Source organism: Amphiura filiformis, chromosome 17, assembly GCF_039555335.1.
Source record: "Amphiura filiformis chromosome 17, Afil_fr2py, whole genome shotgun sequence".
In the NCBI taxonomy this organism is placed as follows: Eukaryota; Metazoa; Echinodermata; class Ophiuroidea; order Amphilepidida; family Amphiuridae; genus Amphiura; species Amphiura filiformis.
The window spans coordinates 13,363,816-13,388,883 of NC_092644.1; the positions used below are offsets into that span (position 1 = coordinate 13,363,816).

Consider the following 25,068-nt stretch of genomic DNA (forward strand, 5'->3'; position numbering starts at 1 on the left):
GCTTTGAAATTAGTTGGATCAAATGCTTTTAATTCTGTGATCAAAACAAACCTGGGAATGCGTGTCAAAGGTCAATTGTGTTTGTCACTGAATAAATCAAGATTTCTAAAATAATTGCAACTTTCTGACTATTTAAAGTAACTGCAATCATATGTATCTTGTTTTGGTGTCCCTATATAAATAAAAATAAATGTCAACCCCGTTTTTATCAGTTACTTATAGCAATTCATGATTTATATGATTTTTCTAGAAAAATAAAATAGAATTACTTTATTTACATTCTCGAATTTGCTTCACTTTTCATGCACGAATGTACCCATAAATTCCTGCAATTTACGCGCTGTGCCATCGTGCAATATTGCCATAAGCCTCAGCAAATAACGTTTTATTGCCTGTTTGCTGTTTAAGTAATGAATAAAGATGTTTGGTTGCCTTGCAGCTGGAAGACTGGTAAGATATGCCTGCTGGGCTCCAGATTCATGACGATTCTGATAAGCTTATTTATTAAAATCCATATCACTATAGCTAAAATAATAGTTTCTCGATCATGAGAATATAAGGCAAAATAAAAAAATAAACATGTTTCACGTCCCCTCCCGCTTCCTTTTTTGAGGTTTCCTCAAATATATTTTTATTTTTTGACATTCAATTATAACTTTTCAAAAACTATGTTTAGGAAGTTGGAATGCTTTCTATAGCCTTGTTAAGAGCCACTGTCTGTAAGATTCAGACTCTTGTGATTCAAGTGCATCACAGATTTTCTTTAAAAAAAAATAGGATGATGCAACATTGGTCCAAGAAAACAATCCCAAAGTTTTAGCTTCCTCGCTCATTTCGTTTGTCCGTAAAAAAATAATGAAATTTTGGCCCCTAAGACATCGTTAAATGGTTTATCAATTAGCAGTGACTACAAAATTGTGCGCCAACATTGGCCCAGTAAATAGAAAACAGTTTTTGAATCCTTCTATGGGTGTCATTACAATTACACAAAAAAATGGATGGGTTACCGTTGGCGCATCGTAATAAACAAGTTAAAAATATTAGTGAAAAGCACCCTTGTGTTGTTTTCTGTGGCTTGAAACTTGTTGCGCCATTAAGCACCCATATAAAAAGCAAGCTGAAATGGATAAACTAATTATTTAGAATCAAATGCAAATGCAAAATTGATGGGTGCTCGTTGGCGCTAGGAGAAAATTGGGGTCAAAGGTCAAATTTTCTTATTTTGCGTCATTTTCACGCCTCATTAATTTTGTGCGCCAAGGTCAAAGAACATTAAAAGTGGTGTTCAGTGGTAAAGAAACTATAACTCTAATAAAAGAAACAAAAACAAGCTTGGGTCCTGTTGGTTCACTATTTTTAATGATTTTCTAAATATCATCCTAAAGCTTAGTAAATAGCATATAATAGGCCAAATAGGGGTTCCATCAATCTTCAAGCATCCACAACAGGACGTGCCAATAGGTACCCATGGTGTTTTTGCTTCATTCACCATATTTAAGTGTTGTTATTTGCATTTATGTAGAAATTAGTTTGGGTACATGTTGGCGCAAGGATATATTAGGGGTCAAAGATTAATCCAAAACCATAAAGTGCTACTTTATATCTCATGCAACCAATATGCAATCTTCAAGCATCCACTACTAGATGTGCCAAAAAGTACCCATAATGTTTTTACTTCAATCAGTTTATCAAAGTGCTGTTACTTGCATTTATGTAGAAATTAATATGGGTTCATGTTGGCCCAAGGATATTTTTAAGGTCAAAGGTTAATCCAAAACCATAAAATGCTACTTTTTGATAGTTCCTGCAACTAATACGCAATCTTCAAGCGTCCACTACTAGATGTGCCAAAAAGTACCCATAAAGTTTTTACTTCAATAAGATTATCTAAGTGCTGTTATTTGCATTTATGTAGAAATTTGTTTGGGTTCATGTTGGCGCAAGGATATTTTAAGGGTCAAAGGTCAATCCTAAAGCACAAAGTGCAACTCTTTTGCGAGTTTGTGCAACTGTGAAAATGTGCACAAACATTGTCCCAATATCTACCTCAAATGGAGTGTATATTTGCTTACAAGTTAAGTCTTATGGATGCTCATGGCACAGTGATATTTAAGAATAACACTTGAATACTGTTGAATGCAGAATGTGTATAAATCAAAACTTACCCTGCATTTTCAGATCATTTGACCATCCACAACAAACCAAGTGGAAGGTACACATTGTAAGTTTTCATGGTTTACAAAAATGTTCTACAAAATATTATAAGCCTGCACATGTTATAAGTATAAGGATATTGATTCATTGCAGTCAAAATGCAATATTGTTCTTCACTAGTAATTATACAATACAATGTAAGCTTGCACAACTTCTGCATTTTAAATAAAAATGCAGAAGTTGGTCTCATATTTGTAATATTGGGCTCTTTAAATATTCATATAATGCCAATATTATCCCAACTTCAAGGCCTTTTATGAAGAAATTGAATAAATAGAGTTGGCATCTAGGTAAAAATTATGGGATCTTGTTGGCATTGAAATTACCAACACTCAAAGAATGCACTTTGTCATATTTTGAGTTTTTGTATTGACATTTGACCTCAAAATATCATTACGCCAACATGAGCCCAAACACATTCCTACAGATACACAAGTAACAGCACTTGGATAAACTAAATGAAGTTTAACACCATGGGTACTTGTTGGCACATCGAGAAATGGACACTCGAAGATTGCATATTGGTCGCACAAACTAACATAAAAGTAGCATTTTGTGATTATGAATTGACCTTTGACCCCTTAAAATATCCTTGCGCCAACATGAGCCCACACTTATTTCCACAGAAATGCAAGCAACAGCACTTGAATAAACTAACTGAAGTTAAAACACCATGGGTACTTGTTGGCATATCTAGTGGAGGATACTTAAAGTTCGCACATAGTACGGCATGGCATATTATTTACTGTTTACTTGCTTTAAGATGATATTTAGAAAATCATAAAAAATACTAAACCAACAGGACCCAAGCTATTTACTGCTTCTTTTAGTAGAGTTACAGTTTGTTTACCACTGAACACAAATTTTTCTGTTCTTCGACCTTGGCGCATGAAATTAATGATGCGTGAAAATGGCTCAAAATTAGAAAATGTGACCTTTGACCTCCATTTTCTTCTTGCGCCAACGAGCACCCATCAATTTTGCATTTGCATTTGATTCTAAATAATTAGTTTATCCATTTCAACTTGCTTTTTTCGTGGGTGCTTAATGGCGCAATGAGTTTAAAGCCACAGAATACAGCACGAGGGCGCTTTTCACTAATATTTTAAACTTGATTATTACGATGCGCCAATGGTAACCCAACAATTTTTTTTCATCATTGTAATGATACCCATAGAAGGATTCAAAAACTGTTTTCTTTTCACTGGGCCAACGTTGTCGCACAATTTTCTAGTGGCTACTAATTGGTAAACCATTTAACGATGTTTATGGGGCCAAAATTTCAATAATTTTTTTTGGACAAACGAAATGAGCGAGGAAGCTAAAATTTTGGGGGTAGTTTCTTGGACTGATGATGCATCATCTTTTTTTAAAAAGAAAATCCATGACGCACTTGAATCACAAAGTCCCATTTCGGTCCCATTCTTACTGACAATGGCTGTTAAGATACAAGAAACATTTTAGGAAGTTTTTGTGATCATTAGAGGGGGTGTAACCCTCAGAACAACAAATAAAAAAGGGCCTCTTCCTTTTTCCAGGCATTATTGTATACGCTAAAACAGCTCTAAGTATGGGTATTTACACCGATTTTGCGATAAAAAATAGAAAATAAAAAGCCCCTCCTCCTCCTTTTTTTTCGAAAACCCGGACGTGAAACATGTTTTATTTTTTACTTGGCCTAATGTACCGGTACTGCGTGCACTGCATAATGTCGCAAGCTTAGTCAGTGGAATGACACAATAGCGCGATCGATTGTGCACGCACAGGAAATGCAGAGCGTGTGTGGTAGGCGTTGTACGCCAACGCAATTATCATATGTCTATTATTTTAGCTATAACACTATTCTGTCAGTCGGACATCCGGGCATGAACTGGCTGACAATAGCACTGGAGTGAAAACAACATTCCCATTCACTGAACTCTGGAGTGTATCACAAGCTATCACACTATCCGGCAGTTCTTCACATCCGGTTCACGGCAGACATCGTCATTCTGTCGCGTCCACAACTTTGTTTTGTTTACATGATTTATCGTCTGTTTAGCGACATACTTTTGCTTTGGTAATGTCGCTTTTATGTCCTGGAATCTCGGGAACCGATTTTTGGAGTTCTGAACCAAACCTGAATGGTGGATTTAGATGATGTTTTTCTTCTATGTGATCCCACTGCCGAGGTGAGTTCGTTCCAATATGGCGGCCAACCCCGCGAAATTCAGTCAAGATTAAACAACTTGCAGCTAGTTTGAACAATTGGATTTGAAGCGATTCTACCGCTGCATCTTTGAAGCTAGATGATTTTATAGTTACACATCATGAAAAACATAATGTTGACATTAACTGTAACCGTTATAGCTGTGCTGTTAGTTAGAGCATTCAGCCAGTGTCACAGTCAGCAGCAGAACACTGTAGACTACATGTACCATCATGACCATTATGTGTTCAATGAAACGTATCAACATGATCAATACTATGATCATCATCATGATTTTGGTTATATGGGAGACAGTTCTAAGTATGGTATTCTGATGTGTACTGTGCCCCCTGCACCTGCTATCTTCAGTATGCAATTACTAGACTGTGTTCAAAGCTCCATCCAACACTTATGTAAGAGATGTAACCAAGGTCTGAACTTATCAAATACAAACAGAAGAAGGGCAGACCATAAGAAAAATGCTACCATGCTACTGCTAATAATCTTACTTGGTGGAGACGTGCAGTTAAACCCACGCCCGACCAAGTTCCCTTGTGGCATTTGTGATCGTCCCAGTAGCCAAGAGTCACAGAGGTTTGGAATGCGATGAATGTGGCTTTTGGGTACACATCAGGTGTGGTGATGTTACAGCAAAGCAGTATGAGCAATTTCTGAAAAAAGATCATTTTACATGGATATGCCCCCATTGTGCTCTCCCAAACTTTAGTGACAGCTTCTTCGATGAAAGTAATCTTGCTGATAAAAACCCTTATGACTCTATATCAGAACTTGATTCAAGCTCAGAATGTTTTCCAAACTCTAGTAATAGTATACCATTAAGTACCAGCAGCCCAAAATCCAAAGATCATCAGAATAAGGATGGAAGTACAAAGCAGAAACCAAAATCTAATTCCAAGTCAAAATCCAAAGTCAAGAAAAAGGAACTGAAAATTATGACAATTAATTGCCAGGGCCTGAAAGGGAAGAAACGCCAAAGTTTCTTAGCTACCATCATTGACACTGAAAAACCAGATATCATCTTGGGTCAAGAGTCAAAATTAGACAGCTCTTACACAGACTCAGAGGTGTTTCCTGAAGGGTATTAAAAGTGAAAAGAAAAGATCCCAATGCAAATGGCGGTGGCGTGTTTATTGCATACCGGGACAATATGGTGGTTAATGAAGTGAAAGGCATAGGGAAAGACTCTGAGTTGGTGGTGCTCAAGATCGAGGTGTGGAAGTGCAACCCAATCTATGTAGCCTCCTTCTACAGAACTCCAACTCGTGATCCTGCTCCCCTTGTGGCACTTCAGAGTGATCTGGAAAAACTGTTTCACCATGGAAAGATTCCAAAACTGATATGGTGACTTCAATCTACCATCTATACATTGGCAAAACCACAGTATCAGTGAAAACCCACAATATGGTCGGCTTGTAAATGAATCTATGCTGGATTTGGTGGATAGCTTGCACCTTGAACAGAAAGTCCACAAACCAACCAGGAAAGGAAACATTCTTGACCTAATTTTCACCAATGTGCCTGACAGTGTCCAGGGTGTAAATGTTGTGCCTGGCATGAGCGACCACGAGGCAGTGACTGCTAACTGTGAAACAAATGTCCAAACAAACAAGAAAAAGCCTAGAACTGTTCACATCTACAAAAAAGCAAACTTGAAGGGAATTGAGGAAGATCTGCAAGATTTTTCCAACAATTTTCACTCTTCCACTGAGGAAAAGACCTGCTCTGATAATTGGGAGTGCTTCAAGGAGGCTCTGCAAGATGCTATGAACAAACATATACCTACTAAACGCCTCCGGAAGATGGAACTTGCCTTGGATGAATAATAACATCAAGCATCTTATGAAGAAAAGACGCCGGAGATATGACGCAAGGAAAAAGTTTGGCGACAAAAATGACCTTGCTGATTATAAGAACTTAAAACAGGAAGTTGAGACTGCCTTGAAACATGCCCATGATGAATATATTGAAGGTGTCTTTGAAGAAGATACAGGTAATCCAGCCAAGAAATTATGGAGTTACGTGAAGTCCTTGAAAATTGACAAAATTGGAATTCCACCTCTGCTGTACAAAAACAGATTAGTGAGCCAACCTAAACAAAAGGCTGAGGCCCTATCTGAACAGTACCGTTCAGTTTTCACTTCTGAAAGCACATCCCATTTGCCAAGTAAGGGACCTAGTAAGCATGATACTATGCCAGACATTGAAATTACAAATAATGGGATTGAAAAACTGCTTACTGCGCTAAATCCGAAGAAGGCAGTAGGACCAGATCAGGTGTCTACGTGGATGCTAAAGACATTTGCTTCAACATTGGCCCCCATACTTAAGGAAATATTCACCCAGTCCTTAAGAACAGGTGATGTCCCAGCAGACTGGAAGTTAGCAAATATCTCTGCCATCTTCAAAAGGGGGAGCGAAATGATCCTGCCAACTACCGTCGTGTCGCTCACCAGTGTGACCTGTAAGTTGATGGAGCATGTGCTTGCTAGCAGCATCAGAGGGTATTTAGATGACAACAACATTCTGAGTACCTCGCAACACGGGTTCAGGAAGAAACACAGCTGTGAGACTCAACTGCTTGGAACAGTAGAAGACCTCACACGAAGCCTGGACAATCGTGAGCAAATGGATTGCCTTATATTAGATTTCTCTAAGGCATTCGATGCTGTACCACACCAAAGATTGCTCTATAAACTTAACTGGTATGGCATTCGTGGTCAAACCCATACATGGATTAAGAACTGGTTAACATCAAGAAAACAAACTGTAGTGATTGAGGGAGAGAAATCAGAGGAAGTAGATGTCATCTCAGGTGTGCCACAGGGCACAGTTCTTGGCCCCTGCTGTTTATTTTATTTGTTAACGACATCGGGAAGAAACATCTTCTACCATCAGGTTATTTGCTGATGATGCCCTCATATATAGGCACATTTCATCCAAAGCCGATACAGACGCTCTTCAGAATGATCTACATAAACTTGTTGACTGGTCCACCAAATGGCAAATGCGATTCAACCCTGCCAAATGCTCCCTTCTTCGTGTTGCTAAAATAAAAAAGATCATCAACTCAAGCTACACGATGTTGGGTACCGAGCTGAAATCAACAGACCACCATCCTTATCTTGGAGTGGAGTTGGCATCAAGTATGGACTGGAAGCATCACATTCAAAATGTATCCGCAAAGCGCAGAGAACTCTAAACTTCCTGCAGAGAAATCTATACAAGTATGCCCTCAGAAGGTCCGGACACAGGCATACACTTCTTTAATTCGCCCGACCCTCGAGTGCGCTGCCACAATCTGGGACCCATACCATCAAAGGGACATCAACAGCTTAGAAAGAGTCCAGAGAAAGGCCGTCCGGTTCATCACAGGGAATTATCGCAGAAGATCGAGTGTCACTGCTTTGAGGGCCGACTTGGGTTTTCCAACACTACAGCAACGAAGGTTGGCATCAAGACTGACTCTGTTTTACAAGATTCATAACCAGGAAGTCTCTGTCCAAATACCATGTCACTACATACCACAAGATACACCCTCCATCAAAACCAGAAGGACGCATGAGGAGCAGTACAAGATCATCAGAACAAGAACAGAAGTATACAAGAACAGCTACTTCCCAGCAACCATACCAGTATGGAACAAACTCCCTGCTTCTATAGTGAATTCAACATCAAGCCAAACGTTCAAAACCAAGATCCAGCAGCTGGTTTCCAGTGATCAATCTGAGCTGTACATGGGCTCAGTTGTTCCAGCAGCTGCGTCACTCAACTAGTCCTGCACCAAGTCTTCACTGTACATGTATATAATTTTGCACCCTTCGTCGTGAGTTTTGTGATTTTATCATCGTCATCGGTGGTGGGAGTGATTTTGTGATTTTGTCTGTTCTGCACCGGATGTGAAGTTGCACCGCTGGGCGTGATACCATGTATGGTCTACCCAGAATTCACGTAGAAGTAGAAGTATTGTGCCAGGTTCGACTCTCTGCAAATAAAAATATGCGATAAGTTGTTTTCACGCCAATGGTGGATGTGACTAGACTCACTTGCCAGTCCTATACACCGTACCTATATGTATAGACTGGCTCACGCCATTTTGGATGTCAATGGGAAATACACACTTAACGATTTGCGCCGGTCAGAAACTTGAATTTGAAAACAATTCTTTAAAATTTCATCAATGGATATAAAAGTGGTACCAACTTTATTGTGCTTGCTAATTTAAGACTCGGTTGAAACAAAATTAAGGATCGATTGCATTTTAGTGTCCAAAAAGGCAAAATTATCCGAATCGTCAAAGTTCTGCCGAAATCTGCACCCTTGCAAAGGGTTCAGAATTCGAATCTGAATAAAAATATCCGATCTTTGCGATCAAAAACACAAAATTACAACTTTAAGCATACTATTGGCAAAAAACATTACCAAACAATATAGAATAGAAAATGTGACGTCAATTTCTCAAAATATTGAAGAAATATGCTCACCAGACATTGAGAAAGTACGCAATCCAATTCACATTCAAACGTGTGGGAAACTGAAAGTGCATAATCCCCACTGTGTGACGTGGCCCCGACCGAGTCCGAGAGAATAGTGGAAATTTCAATTGAATGAACGCAGCCTGACATAGCGTGACGATTTTTTTTTTTTACAGCTGTCGCTATTTAAAATGAACAATAGGTAAGATATAGAAAACCCATAAAATTGTCACAATTTAACAGTACATAAAACATCACAGAAATGATAAAGTTACATACATAAATTGCTTAAAATGCACCAGAAAAAAATAGTTTCTATATATCACATTAAGATTGGTTTGGGATCACATTTATTTTGAAGAATAATGATTTAAATTCAAGTTCAAAGATGTTCTTGTTTTTAATCTCATCTCAGAGGCAATTATTGCCAAAAAAACACAAATTTGACAAGCAAATGAAAAACAAAACATGTGTGCCAAAATCTACACATGCGTGCTGCCTATACGGGAAACAAACTTGTTTCTTTTTTATGCCCTACATGATTGTCTTTCCCTCTTCTCCTCCTCTCCCTTTCCCTTCTCTCCTTTTCCCTTTCCCTCTCTCTTCTCCACTTTCCTTCTTTGGTTTCTTTCTTCTTCTTTCTCTTATCATTTTTTGCATCCCTTCTTTATGGGGGAAATTGCCCCCCTCCCGTCATACCAAATGGCCAAGTTAACATTTTATTTTCCACAAGCATCAGATTCTAAAATGATTAAGGAATGTTCTCTGTATACCTACACCATGTGACTTGGGGATGATTTGAATTGACCTCCACTTGAGATGAGTCTTGAGTATTTATTCCTAGCTATTATGTAAAGAAAGACACATACATGTAGCAGCCGACAAGTGCATTGTTTTGATATTCACTGAATTTCAAACTTTTGTTTGATTTTTCTACAGGTGCAAACTCAAGCTCAGCAGGTGGATGAGACACACTGTGTGTTCAACATAGATAATGCAGCTTCTGTCAATCACATAGTTATCTTTCTCACCGGTACGATTCCATTCCCAGATGGAATGGGTGGAGCGGTGCATTTCAGTGGCCGAGACCAGAAGGACTTACGTGGCAATATCTGGGCTATATCAGCAATGAGAAACCAAGTGCTATATTCAAAGTATCAGGATTAAAACAAGGTTTGTAAATATACAAAGAGTACTAAGCCATAGCCAATGTACATGTAAACAAAACTCTTGAGAGTAGAGCAGCAGTGGTTAAGGTCTTTGACTCTGGTATAAGAGGTTCCTGGTTTAATTTCAATTGGAGTCAAATAAAAAAATATTTATTATCCACTCTCTCTATTATTGCATTTGATTTGTGAGGCAGGTGCAGTGAATGACAAAGTCCTCACAGCCAGTTCCCTGGGCATCATGGGAGAACAGAGTCGAACACTGAATGATTCATCCAGGTTAAATAAGAATTTATGAAATTACACTTTTCAAATAGATCCTTAATTAAACAGGAAGTATCACAAAAATGTTACAATTTTTTTTTACCGGAAGACAAGTATGCTTTTTATTGGTGGTGTGATACCGGCTAAGTCAGGATTTTTTTTCTGTGTAATTTAGAACTTTTCTTTTAAAGTCACAGTCAATTTACTGGACATGCCAAAATTCACATGGTCCAATTTCTATACACTGAGCCACAAGCAACTCAGAGGAATTGATCATACGGTGTTAAATATACACAGTATAGGGAAAAGACAGACAAGGATTTTAATTAATTATTCTGCTTTTGTCTATGAGTTCTTGTATTTTTGTAAGTGTGCCGAATTTGGCAGTTTCATTCTTACGGAAATCCGATACTTTTCTCAATTAAGTTGATAAATAAATGAGTATTCATGAAATGCACTATAAAAAATAAACATTTCATTCACTTATTTCACTAATCTGTTTGTTTCTTGTGGAAAATAATGTGTATTTTACGTGAAATTTTGTCAGTAAAGTCATGGCGATTTACGTATTTCGCCAACCACTAATACATCTCAATCTCAATCATATGCAAATACATGGCCAGCTGACGTCATTGACATCATGATATTTGCACGAAACAGGTTCTATAATTGGCCAAACTTCCAAAACATCACGTAACATCATGATGTTCATTAGCATATGTCTGCAAGTCTGGTGTGGGATACGAGTGCCTAGCGAAATTTGAGTTCCGTAGAAGTTTGCTACTTTGTTTTGACTGTTTTTTTACTTCTGTGAACACGCCAAGTTGGACAGAAATATTCCATTTCAAATAATCAAGCTTTAATTGGTTTAAATTTAGACTTGCCCGATCGGGGTTTTAGAGTTTTAATTGCCCAACAAAAAATGTGATTGCCCGGGCTATCGGACAGGCGATTTGTCGCGGCCTAGTGTGCATTCCACTGGTGTCTTATGACTTTATCATGGTGCATAGCATTTCTTGGAATAAAAAAAAGATTTAAATTAAAAAAAGTCGAATTTAAATCAAATAAATCAATTTTTTTAAATTTTTAATAAAAAAATTGCCAACACTGGTTCTTACCATTATTTCCTGTTTTGTATGCTCAGGTGATATGACCAACAGTAATCCATTTCAGCCAGGTTTTGGCACACAGGTCGCTACTGCATCACAGATAGGAATAGCCATTGAACCACTAGCACAAATTATACAACAAACTCCAGCTGAAAATACAAAGGTTAGTCAACTCCAACAACTATCACCTGATCACCATGTCCCATATTGGTTTTTTTGTAATTTTTATCTCATCTCACCTCATGTCACCTCACCTCACCTCATGTCATGTCATGTCATGTCATCTCACCTCATGTCATCTCACCTCATCTCATCTCATCTCATGTCATCTCATCTCATGTCATCTCATCTCATCTCATGTCATGTCATCTCATCTCATCTCATCTCATCTCATCTCATCCCATATGATCAAATCTTATCTTACAAATGTATCTTATCTTAAATCTTATCTTATCTTATTAAAAGGACTGGGTATGTTGAGGCTCCAAGCAGCAACCTGAACAAAAACCAAATTTGTACTCCAATATCTTGATGTGGTGCACCATATATATTTGCATCAAATTGTGATATATAAATCATACTTGTTGTGGGACGCTATGTCTGAGAGTCAGAAATAGCAAACCTCTACTATTTGTGATTAAAAAAAACCCCTCAACTTTTCATATATTTAAAAATGAACTCCAGCCCCACAAGAATCTGTTTACCATTTACACATGATGGTATATGGTATGATATAACATGATCATCCAAAGGCTCTTTCTAGTTCTGTGGAGGGAGGGGCAAAGAGAATATTAGTCCAATCAATCTAAACAAATTAGTGGTGTCACCCATCACTAATTGCAACAGAATTTTTTTCACTTTTATACATTTTAGAGATGTCCCCTGAACATCATACCAAAAATATACTAAAATATACTTGGTGGAAAGGTAGTTTTTGGCGGGAAAAAGTCATACAGGGGTCAAATTTCAAAATTGCTTTAATCTTTTTAAAAACTATACCAAAGCATTCCTCTAGTCTTAAGGATTCAGAAAAAGTATAGTTTGTCATGCCAAGTATATTTTAGTATACTTTTTGTATGCTGTTCAGGGGACATCTCTGACATTCATAGGAGTGAAACAAATTCTGTTGCAATTAGTGGCGAGTCAAAACCCACTTTGACTGGACTATATGATCTTCTTTTAAATCTTATGTTAGAATTTACATAAATTAACATTTTATGAAGTTTTTGGTTCTTCAAAATGATCAAAAAAACTAATTCTTTTTTCCCTAACAACACAGGAATACATGTATGTGACTTGTTCTGACAAAACCAGGAACTAGTCGCATTTTTGACATTTCATGATTTGAATAAAATGTAAGCACTAGACAATAAGTTTTAAAATGATACCAAAATTATAATAAACACAGCATCAATACCTTTCAAGATATGGATAATTGTGTAAACGATACCTTGATATTTTTGCCTAATTGCTATTACCCTAAGACAGAGAAATTGAAAAACACTCGGACGCAAAATTTGCATGCATGTTGGCAATCAGACACGACAACCATTTATTGACTTTTGTTTAAGACCCGCACCAAGTACCTACAACAAACAAACAAACAAACTCTCAGCCGTACTATAGCCAAATATAAAATGTGATCCAAACTTGCACTCGGGTATGCCCCCACCCGAAGCTTAAACTCTGAGCGTTTGACCCCGAACCCGTGGATCATTAAAACAAATATCATGGCTAAACCAAATGTGATCCAAACTTGCACTCGGGTATGCCCCCACCAAGCTTAAATTCTGAGCGTTTTACCCCGAACCCGTGGATCATTAAAACAAATATGGCTAAACCAAATGTGATCCAAACTTGCACTCGGGTATGCCCCCACCCGAAGCTTAAATTCTGAGCGTTTGACCCCGAACCCGTGGATCATTAAAACAAATATCATGGCTAAACCAAATGTGATCCAAACTTGCACTCGGGTATCCCCCACCCGAAGCTTAAATTCTGAGCGTTTCACCCCGAACCCATGGATCATTAAATCAAATATCATGGCTGGAAACTCAACAATAAATTACGGTACTGGTGCATACAGATCCCACGCTCCCAAGTGGAATTCTTGAGACTCTTCAACAAGTTCAAAGGATCAAGTCTTAATGTTAGCATTCTATGACATGTACATATATCATAATAAATAAATACAGAAAAGATAATGCAAAACCCCACACAAGGGACTTATTTTATAAGGAACTTGGTTAACTCCCCTCCCCCTTAAACTTGTTTGTTCACTTTGCCGCACGGATACCATTACCTAAACCTCCACAAACACTCCTGGAGGATACACAATGGAATGAGGCACATGTTGAAAAGTTTACTAGCGCATTTGAGAGCGTCTGTTTGAATACCAGAAACCACATGGTGATGGATGAACCAGATATATCTGCCTATGTTTGATAATGCTAATTGCTCATTAGCATAAAACTGTAAAAATTCTTTGCTGGATATTGACTGTAATCCATATAATTCTCTACAATAACACTACTAATTGTGCTGGCTCTATATGCTGCGGGATACATTGACCTCTATATTGTATATTCACAATAGGATATTGAAAAAATCAACACGATAACTAGCCGGCTGCGCAACCTCACAAAAAAACTAGAAAAAATGAGGGCATAGTACTTGGCCCCAGAGTCTAGCTACCCCATGCCAACCTGGAGTTGATTCCTACTTCCCTTACAGACTTAGTCAAACAAATACCAGCACGATTGACTAATTGTTATTAATTTCAAATGTGCAACAGAATATGTGTTGTTGAGATAGAAACCGCACCTGACGTGATGTACGCAACCACTTCTACCCCCGTACAGTCATACTATTACGTAACGCAAAGCACATCAATATAATATCAGAGGACTCACAACTATAAATTGTTTCTTGTAAGATTTTACTTACAATGCAATTCAATTTTAGAAACCCAGAAATTAGTGATATTCCAAGTCCCATGAGATTCATTTGTCCAATGGAACTTTCCCATGTTGTCCCATAAAGTTTTCGGTCCAACTCTGCAAAATTGTATAAAATGTTTGTCTATGTTGTCCACTACCAATGCGAAGTTGGATGAATTTGCGACTCTCTAAGTTAATTCTTCTTTCTTCAAATACATGAAGAAGTTGATTTGAGCTTTTGATGATCAACATCGCAATGGTTAACTTTCTTTCGTACTTTTAGTTACCAATTGAAAAATCTTTTCGTCTATCTCAGGCAGAAATCAGGTTATTCTGTTGTGTAGTGAAAATAGACCTTGTGATCCAAGTAGGACACCCATTGCACTGGCCAGTACACTTATGCACAACCGCACATACGGAACCCAGTGATTGGGTTGTTTGATTCCATTTTGCGCCGGAAATATTGGACCAATGTGGCTGACAGCATTCTGCCTATGTCTTGCTTTATTTTATTCTATTTCAGCACTCTCGACGTTCATGCGACCTTTTGTTCCCGAGTTGCCTTACCAAAGCGCCGGTCATGGCTAAATCATGCACAACCCATCTTCCAAATTTCCACTACTCGACATCGAAGGAATGCTCAAATTAATATTTCCCATGCAAAGTTCAACTGTGGTTGATCAAACAATGCTATTATATACACCAAGAGAAGCCCTAAAGTGTAACTTTTTCGTTAGCTGGACTCCGAACTTCTGAACTTATTTGGTTCAATAGACTTCTGACAGTACAATTTGTGTAAAAGATGCATGCTCTCCCTTGTATAAGTGCTCGTGCGTAAGTTCAGTTTCGCAGATGACACAAAGTTTTCAATATGCTTCGCTGTGCATGTCAAAGTCTACTGTCGCCTCACACAAAGTCTGGTAGTCACTAGCAATTATGGGTGTCCAGGTGTACCTGTACATACAGGCTTCTTTCTTCCACCAGCATCAAAGTGTCATTGGTATCGCCTGCAATATAAATAAAAGAAAGACAAAAAAAATGGGAAACAACCTGCCAGCACATCTATACTAATTACCCTGTGTAACTTGAGATTTTGTTTGTGATCCAACACAAGTAATCGGGAGACAGATGATTATTTAATTTTATTAATTTCTTTCCCTGACCATTTTTATGTACCATCGTGATATGTGGATAAGCATGACAAATTAATTGTGCGATCTATTCTCATACCAATTTAACCCTTTCAAAATATGACATTTACTAATTACTAATTCCAGAAACTGAAGCAATCTTTGCCTTAATTACCCTTAATCCACAATAAAAATGGTTTGACACAATATATACTTGTCATTGATGTATCACAAAAGCAAGCGCTGAGGGAACACATTTTCCCCAATTATCACCCAATCCGGCTTTTACTTACTTGACCTCGGGAATTTTTTATCCCCGTTTTTCATGAAATCCTTCTCTACATTCATTAGTTCTTTCAAATTAACAACCCTGCTTAACGATTTTTCCTAATCAGATATCTTTATATTGGTTTCATGACCACCCAATTTACTTATGACTTTAAATTGACCCCCCCTGTGGCCAACAGGGAGATTACAAATGTATTTATGGCACTCATAAGTACTCCTCCTTAAATCACCATCCACATATTTGATGACCTGAAAATTACCACAAGATTATTAAACTATCCAAGATCCTTCTTCACCAAGTTTTATGATCTAAAATCTTCCGTTGAACTTCTGAACTTCAAATTCCTAATACCATCAAGTTCTATAATGACTCGAAGAGCTCATACACATTCCCGTTGATCCTGTGATCAAAGCTTAACAAGGGATGCAAGGGATGTGCGTTCATATCAATTTCTCCCTATACTTAAAAAAGGTATGCAACTATGATCAAAATCCCTCACACAGACCGTAAACACACATGATAAACCCTGGTCTTTCATTTTTTTTTTTTTTTTTCAAAATTTTCCCACAATTTTTTTTTTTTTTTCAATTTTCAATCCAAATCCAATTTTCAATCCAAATACAAATTCAATCCAAAGAAAAAAGCATTGCAAGGTTTTTTGTTTTTTTTAAATTTTTATTTATTTATTTATTTATTTATTTATTTTCTTCAATTTTCAATCCAAATCCAATTTTAAATGCAAATTCAATCCAAAGAAAAGAGCATTGCATGTTTTTTTTTTTTTTTTATTTAATTTTTTTTTTTTCATTCTTCAATCCACAACCAATTTTCAATCCAAATCAATCCAAATCCAAAGAAAAGAACAATACAATTCTAGTCCAATCAAATTTCCAATCCAAATCCAAAATCCAAGTATTCAATAACAATTCTAGTCTAGGGACATATCGGGGCTGGCCTTGTTTTTAGACCTACACTATATGACCACTTTATGGATGAAACTTACCTTATAAATAAGGCATTATGAATTAAGGCATTAATTATGCTACAATCAAACCAAATTCAACCAAACAAACAAAATTAATGCATTACCGACTCTGTCATGTAAATTATATACTTTTATGCAGAGTAAGCTTACACATAATCGTCCATTATGAAGGTAAATATCCCGGGGTAAATATACTCATGATACCCTTCCTTTCAAAAAGCCACAAAAAACTGGCCTGCTAATGTTATACTAACAACTATCACCTAAAATATGCTTGCATTAACATAAAAAGGTGAAATCACACCAATACGCTTAAATTCGCCAGGGGAGACGGGCTGTCTTTACCCCATTTTGACGAATCGAGGGAGACGGGAAATTGCACAAGGACTTTTCCAGATTTTTTATGGCTAAATTAAATGCCTTTGTGAACTATTTTGCTACAAGTGGCGTTAAATATTATCATCTGCACACCGTATCTTTGCTACTTAAAACTATTATCATTATTATTTCCCAACCCAATCACGTAACCGTTGACCGACATTATCATCGTCTTACATCTTCCCTTTTGTTATCCTATTTTTATTGATTTTGTTATTTACAAGTATGAACATAAAATTGACCATCTGTAAATTCTCTACTTACGACTTTCAAGCTTTTAATACGTGAAGTCGAAAGCCTAATGATCCCAACATTTTTTTAGTTTTAACTATAAAAGGGATCCCTTGATTGATAACCACATTAATTAAAACTGACAATATTTCTTGGCACTGCTTGAACTGAAATCGGCACCAAATTAAAATCCGACTGTCAACTTTACCCTAAAACATACCCGATTGCATCGTCATTGATTTGCAATGGGAAGTCATTGTTTGCCAATCGGGATATCGATTGATTCGCCCAAGTCAATCCTCAAGGACCCTGACGTCATAATGAGAGCGCCTTTTATTACTCCTTGCCTTATTTGGATAATGAGCTACGTACATGTTCGTTGAAAATCCCTGCCCCGTTTTGTATGTGTGGCCATAACAATTACACCTCATATGAATTATTCATAGAACCACACTTGGTAAACATTAATATTAAATGCGTAAAGCCACAGGAATTGCACAGTTTTGGAGCACTTTTCGTGTGCAAGAGAAACCCATTAAATATTATTTAGATGCTTTTAAATACAATTTCGTCTCCCGCATTATACATAAATTAAATAAATTTATTCTCACCCGGATATATTCTCCGTCTATAATCAGAAATTACTCAACCACGAATTTCATGAAGTCTTGAAGATGACTGCTTTTGCGTGCATGTTGCACCGGTCAGTGGGATACGCCTACCGTAAATTTCCACGACGATTGTATAGAATACTAACTTCGGCTAGCTCACAAAACGTGCACAAAATGTTGATATTACTACTTGCATCAATATTTTTTACATCCAAGTTTTAGCGCTGCATAGATGACTGGAGTGACCTCTGCGGTTTTGCCGACAATTACATTTTTGTATCACGTAAACCAGCGCCGAACTCGCCTCCATTAAATTCGGAACCTGAATCATGATTATATTGTTGTGCAGTAAGCAGAAACAAGGTTAGAAAGATTAGCGTGTCCTTGTTATTGATGCAGTAAACGTGCACATTTTAAGCTTCCCAAAGCTTGATTTTTTATCATCAATCAGTCAGTTGTTTATGTCTTATGAAGTTGCTGTTGATTTCTAAGAATCGGTAACCAAAGATTTTTGTTGTTGTCGTGTCCAATATACAAAACCAACAGTGAATAAATCACCACCTAATCACGCCCGAAACCCGCGAAGGTGACAAATCCCATTGGTTCCCGGGTCGAGCCAAACATTGCAAATTTATCTGCATGACAATGATTGACCTCTGACCCGGTAAACAATAACATGGATTCGCCCATTTCTCAGCAAGGGTAAATTGAGTTTAACTTGTTAGGTTCCTGCCTTACATAGGATCGAATAGGGATTATCATAGTTCAGTTGTTAATTATTGATTAAATAAACCTTGTTTTAGTAAGTACTTTCAAGGATTTAAAACTCCATATAGTCCCACCGTCAAATACCATGAAATTAAGAATTCTACATTTTTTTTTCCATTGGAATGTCATCTTTAAAGACCTATACATGCCTGGCGACTTGTTCCGGGTTTTGTTGGAGCTGGTCACATATACACAGTTTCCTAACAACTATAATGTTGGAGATCATTTGCTTTTCTTAATATCGCAGATATTAGCATCAGTACATGTATGTGCTTTTTCATCCTGAATAAATTTTAAAGAGGGGGAGAGAGGGAAAGGACCAATTATTAAAATATATAAAAATAAAGTTTAATAACTCAACTGTTTTTGTTTCATTTCAGGCATCTAATCTTGATAGTTTCTCTGAATTTACAATGAAAATGCTGCAGAACTTTTATAACTTTGCTTCATCATTTTCCATAACGCAAAGGGCAGATGACACCGCAGCCCAACGTGAGCTTTGTGCCGCTGTCAACGCTAGATCAGTGGTTACAGAACATTCAAAGAAAGATGCTACAAGACCCTAACTTCTGGAAGAAATAATAAATACTTTTAATATTTGTGGCAGAGCTTTTGTGTCTTGACTTTATCTGGAAAGTTACATCTTATGTGTCATGTGAGTGATGGCTGTTATATATATATGAACTTGCCCATGCTTATATTTACTATTAGCAAATTGGCAAGGAAAGAAGTTTTACGGTGGTGGCGACAATTTTACTCAAGACTGGCTTGTCAACAGTTGATATTCTCTGGTATAGTTAAGCAATTGTTGAAGAAAATGTTTGCATATCATAGATAAGATGGGCATGGATCGATTCATTGATTGAGAATAACAACTATCACATATGTTGTTCATTTCATGTTATCTTGAAATTGCTTCTTTCGACAGTGATTAAAAAATAATTATATGAAAGCACAAATCTGAGAATCGTCTTGTTTGACAAAGCGTATATAGGTTTGTTCTATAGGTATTTTGAATTACCATGACCGTGTGGTTCCAGTGGGAGTGTTTTTCTCGCTAGGAACCACATGTGTGTGAAGGAACATGTCTTCATAACATCGTCATTTGGCAAAATGTGAATGGGCTATTCCAGTTGAAATCTACACTACCCCGGTGGAAGATTTTGGAAATATCTTCCACAGGGGGAGTATGTTTATCAAATGTAATTGGTCAGGGTTAATCATTTTGAAGCCCATACGCCCCCTGTATTATGGCTTTACCTATATCTTCCACAAACTGGAAGTTACCCAATTGTCTATTCTATATGAAAGTCATGCTCCCTCTGTGGAAGACTTTAGCAAAATCTTCCTCAGGGGGAGTGTGGATTTTAAATTAAATAGCCCAATATACACATTAACCAATGAAGACTAACTAATCTTGTCCAGGTAAATGAGGTCATCAACCAGAAATAACCACTACCTACTTTTATGATTATCTCAGTGTAAATTCACTCTTTAAGACAGTATATAGGATGTTTTGTGTGCAATTTTTTGTTGTGACAAATGCAGCCAATTTTCACCTGCGGCAACAAAATTTCCACAGCGATTTCCACAGCGAACAGAGCCTCAAGACACAGCTAATCATTTGATCAGAAAATCACAGCTAAAAATGGAAAATGCAGTATGGTAAAACCTCATCTACAAGATATAGTGTTTTTGATGAAAGCTAAATAATACGATACATGTGTAAATATGTCAATACAATAGATTGGTCTTACAATAATACTTGTTTTTATATGCTCAGGTCTGTAATATATTTGCTCAAATTCCATAATGGCCCCTGGATTAATTTAGCTTTCATCAGAAGCATCTATATTCTTGTAGACATGGTTTTACGGTATGTTTTACAACAGAAAAATGCACACAAAACCACTATGTTGGACTGTATACTGCCCATTTACTTTATTACCTACTTTATTTGAATCTGTGTGATACAATTGATTAGTAGACTGTTGTCCTCATTCGTCAGATGTCTGGGTTGACAACTGAGAAAACTATGTTGAAAAAAATGACACATTACGTTTTGTTACCTGGAGAGATTTGATCATGTCTCACCTCCCTTTTTCAACCAAATCGACCGTAATAACTTTTGTAGTGAGGGATCAACATTTAACCACAAATTGCCTCAGGCAAAACTCACTACCTGGGAACCAAATACCACACAAGGTCATTTTTATGTAACTCATTGACCTATTTGTGTTATAAACTGCCTCTAGCTACATTGTATAATGACAGCCTGGTGATCTGATCAATTCATTGACAGATACGAACCTCAGGTATTCTCTCCAGGTAGTGAAATGTAATAAGACTTTGCAAAAGGATTCTTGTGGCATAGAGACTGCACACTTGTGTCCAAGTTGACCTTTTGACCAAGTTTGTTGTTTTTAGAACTGCAGAACATGATCTTGTCATAACAGTGCGATACAACGACGTTGTACAACGGGGGCTACTAGTCAGTCGCACTATGGAAAAATTTGATAAAGCATAAATTTTTTTGAAAAAATGGTACTAGTACATCAAAATGTGCTTGCGCCTGAAACCCTTTTTTATTTATTAATTTTTTTTTTGCTCTTGACTTTTGAAACGACCGAGAAAAAATTGGGTCAACCTTTTCGGGCTGTTGAGGAAGGGCGGCAAAATTGCATTTTCTTCAGCCCCCCCGGGGTTGGGGCGGCCACGGTACGCCACTGCACTTACCTACTTCTGGCAATGAGCAGTGGAAGTGTGAATTTTTAATGTTTTGATCTTTCTGTTTTGTACTTTTATGTAAGTAGTAAAAAGATAAATAATATTTATTAAATCGTAAGATACAACACGAACTTTGTTCAGCTGAATTATAGGTTTAATGTAAACTACTTATTTTTGATGTCATCAACATGGGACATTCAAGTTGAAATCCAAACACCCCCTGTAGAAGACATTAATCTTCCACCTAGGGAGTGTGAATTTCAAAAAGGGTTACTGAAAGTGTGACTTGCAGATTGACTCCATTTGAAATCTACAACCCCCTGCGTGGGAGATTAAGATCATGTTTTCCATAGGGAGTGTATGGATTTTAACTGGAATAACCCATTATTGGGCTTTTGAAACTCATTAACTTTTGGAATCAACATTGGGTTGTTTCAGTTGAAATCTATACACCCCCTATGGAAGACATAACCTTAATCTTCCACACAGGGAGTGTAGATTTCAAATGGAGTTAACCATGCAGGTACCTCCATTTGAAATCTACAACTCCTGTGTGGGCGATTAAGGTCATATCTTCCATAGTGGCAGTCGGATTTCAACCCTTTTGTGCAACATTAATAATTATGCATATTGATTAGTCACAGACTGCCATGTTAAGCATGCTAAAAAGGTGGTTTAGACTCTAGACAATTGCTATGTGTTAAAAAAGATCATAGGTTGAAACCCCTCTGAAAACTTTTTGCCTGTGCTGTTTCAATATTACTGTGCTATCACTCTGAGTTATGGTTTATTCCATATTTCTCTTTAATGTGTTGCATTCTGCAGTTGCTCCATATATTTCTAAATGAGAATGTGAGAAATATGAATACGGGTTGTTGATTACAAAAAGATTGAGCTCCAGGAGCACAGGATGCTAAAGAACTATATACCAAATGAAATACACACACCCCCTAATGGAAGACATAACCTTATTCTTACACACAGGGAGTGTGAATTTCAAATGGGGTTACCTCAATAGGTGACTCCATTTGAAATCTACACACCCTGTGTGAGAGGTTAAGGTCATGTCTTCCATGGGAGGTGTATGGATTTCAACTGGAATATCCCAAAGTTATTTGAAATAAGTATTATTAACTCAATATGTGATGCGATCAAGCAAAATCAGTCGGAACTCGGAAATATTAAATTTTCAGTTTCTTATAGGATAGTAAATAGCATTTGCAAAGCTGCATTTTTCAGAAAACTCCATTGAAATTGAACAACCAGTTCCAAAGATATGAGCAATTGAAGAGTTTCCGAAACAAAGGGAAATATTGCCTTTGTTTGGCTATATCTCAAAATCAATATTTCCGAGTTGCGACTGATTTTGCTTGATCGCATCACATATGTCTTTATAAAGGGTTCACAAAAAATAACTCCCCCCTAAAATTACAAGACATTTCTTTGCATAACTTGACATAGAATTCGTTGTTTTGAAAAATCGAAAAACCTGTGAATAAAGGAATCATTTTCCTACCCTCCCAAAGTTCTTTCATTAAAAAGTCTTTTTGTTTTGGCCAAAAATAATCACATTTTCCAAAAATGATGCTTTCAGAAAAAGTTGCACTTTTCCACATCCTATACATTTAATGTACAAAAACATTCTCGATATTTTATGTATACGATTACCCAGTCACCCATGCAATCATCTTGCAGTATAAAACAATGACTAATTAACATGTACTGGGTTTTTCTAGAAGATTTTATTGAGCCGGTGTTTCAAAAATGGTAAAATCAATTTAGGAGTTACAAAACATTTCTTTGCATAACTTAACATTCATTTTGTTGATTTGAAAAAATTAAAAACCTGTGAATAGAGGCATCTTTGTCCGACCCTACCAAAGGTATCCCTTCTCAAAATCTTTTTTGTTTTGGTCAAAAATAATCACATTTTTCCAAAATGATGTTTTAAAAAAAGTTGCGCTTTTCAACATCCCATACATGTAATGTACAAAACTTTCTCGGTATCAATGTTACGATTGATTTAATTGGGTTTTTTTCCTTCACCTTTTTTTTTCTGAACTCTGAGTCACCCATGAAACCATCACGTAGTGCAAAATAATGATTTGTTGAAGCTAATTTTGACATAAATGAGGATGTTGAAAAGTGCAACTTTTTCTGAAAGCATCATTTTTAGAAAACGTGATTATTTTTAGCCAAAACAAAAAGATTTTCAGACGAAAGAACGTTGGGAGGGTAGCAAAACAATTCCTTTATTCACAGGTTTTTAAATTTTTCAAATCCACGAAATATGTATCAAGTTATGCGAAAAAATGTTTTGTAATTTTAGGGGGGAGTTATTTTTTGTGAACCCTTTAGCTCTAAATGTAGCTTTCAAATCTTTTCAGTGCTTTTCAAACTGTGTGTTGCTGATCATGATCATGGGCTCTTCAGGAATTTGCAGACCTTGACTGTAAAGAAAAAAAAGTTATTAATTGGACAACTCATAATTTAAAAAAAATCCAGTGATATTTTTATCATGTGTCTCCAGCACATGCAAAATTCTCTGGTACACATTGAAATTGCTTGTTGCTTTCCCATCTTCATATTGATTCTAAGCCTGTTTCAGGCACACCAGTAACGTAGCCACTAGCCAGCAGGGTGACATTGCCCCCCCCCCCCCCGACAAAAAATTAAAGAAGAAAGTGCCCCTCTGACAAAAAATGAAAGAGAAAATATGGAGGGCAAAGGAAAAGAAATTTCCATCGAAATTCACCCTGATCATGGGTCAAAATAGTGTAAAATACAATAAAGCCATTTTCATTATGATCATGGGCGAAAATACTTCCAAAAGCCTTTTTTGGAAGCTCGAAGACATGTACAGTTTCTCTAAAAACAAAATTGGTATATGTATTGCATGATGCAATGGTAATTTTTTTTCAGCTGTGCCTTTGCTTTGAAATTTAATTTTGCCCCCCGACCAAGAAAGTTGGCTACAGCCCTGAGGCACACACATTACATTCATTTCAGTAACTTAACATAAATGTTGTATTATGCTGTGGCAGGGAGAAGGAATAGAAAGGGCAAGGGTGCTCCAATGTATGTCTGTGTGTGGGGGTGGGTGTGCTGAAAATGTTAACCTGATGCCATAAAAAATGTTAACCTTGGCTTCTTTGGTTGATTTCTCCCATATGATTTGATGGATTTCAGTGGGATTTGGGACACTGTGACCCTTGGATATATATTATATTGACCTGTGTGATGTCAACAGGTGTACATGTTGTATAGTCAAAGGTCATCTAGTGGTCACTTGAGGTCGTTTTACAATAATGTTCATTTATTTTCTTTTACAATCCACAAAAGCCAGTGAAACGCCCTTCTGGCTGGAACACATTTTAAATATGGGTTATGGGGAAAAGGTTTGGGAAGCCCTATTATTGTGGATTATGGCATTGAGCGGAAATAGCAATATAATTGTTTATTTTATGTTTTGTTGTGTTATGGACAAAATGTTAATTACTGGTATGGTAACTTCTTAGAAGTAATTTAAAAACATCATAAATACATTCTAACTGTAAGTGTTATGATTGTTATTTT

The 25,068-nt window shown here is 36.9% G+C and overlaps 1 protein-coding gene across 1 annotated transcript; it reads left to right on the forward strand.

Moving 5' to 3' along the window:
* The first annotated feature begins 273 nt into the window (after positions 1-273).
* Positions 274-21,075, forward strand: LOC140136960 (protein Hikeshi-like). The gene is given in 6 exon segments (XM_072158623.1): positions 274-450; positions 9,835-9,970; positions 9,973-10,068; positions 11,470-11,597; positions 19,146-19,232; positions 19,234-21,075. Coding segments are annotated over 6 exon segments (591 nt in total). The 5' UTR covers positions 274-420; the 3' UTR covers positions 19,348-21,075.
* Positions 21,076-25,068: the final 3,993 nt, after the last annotated feature.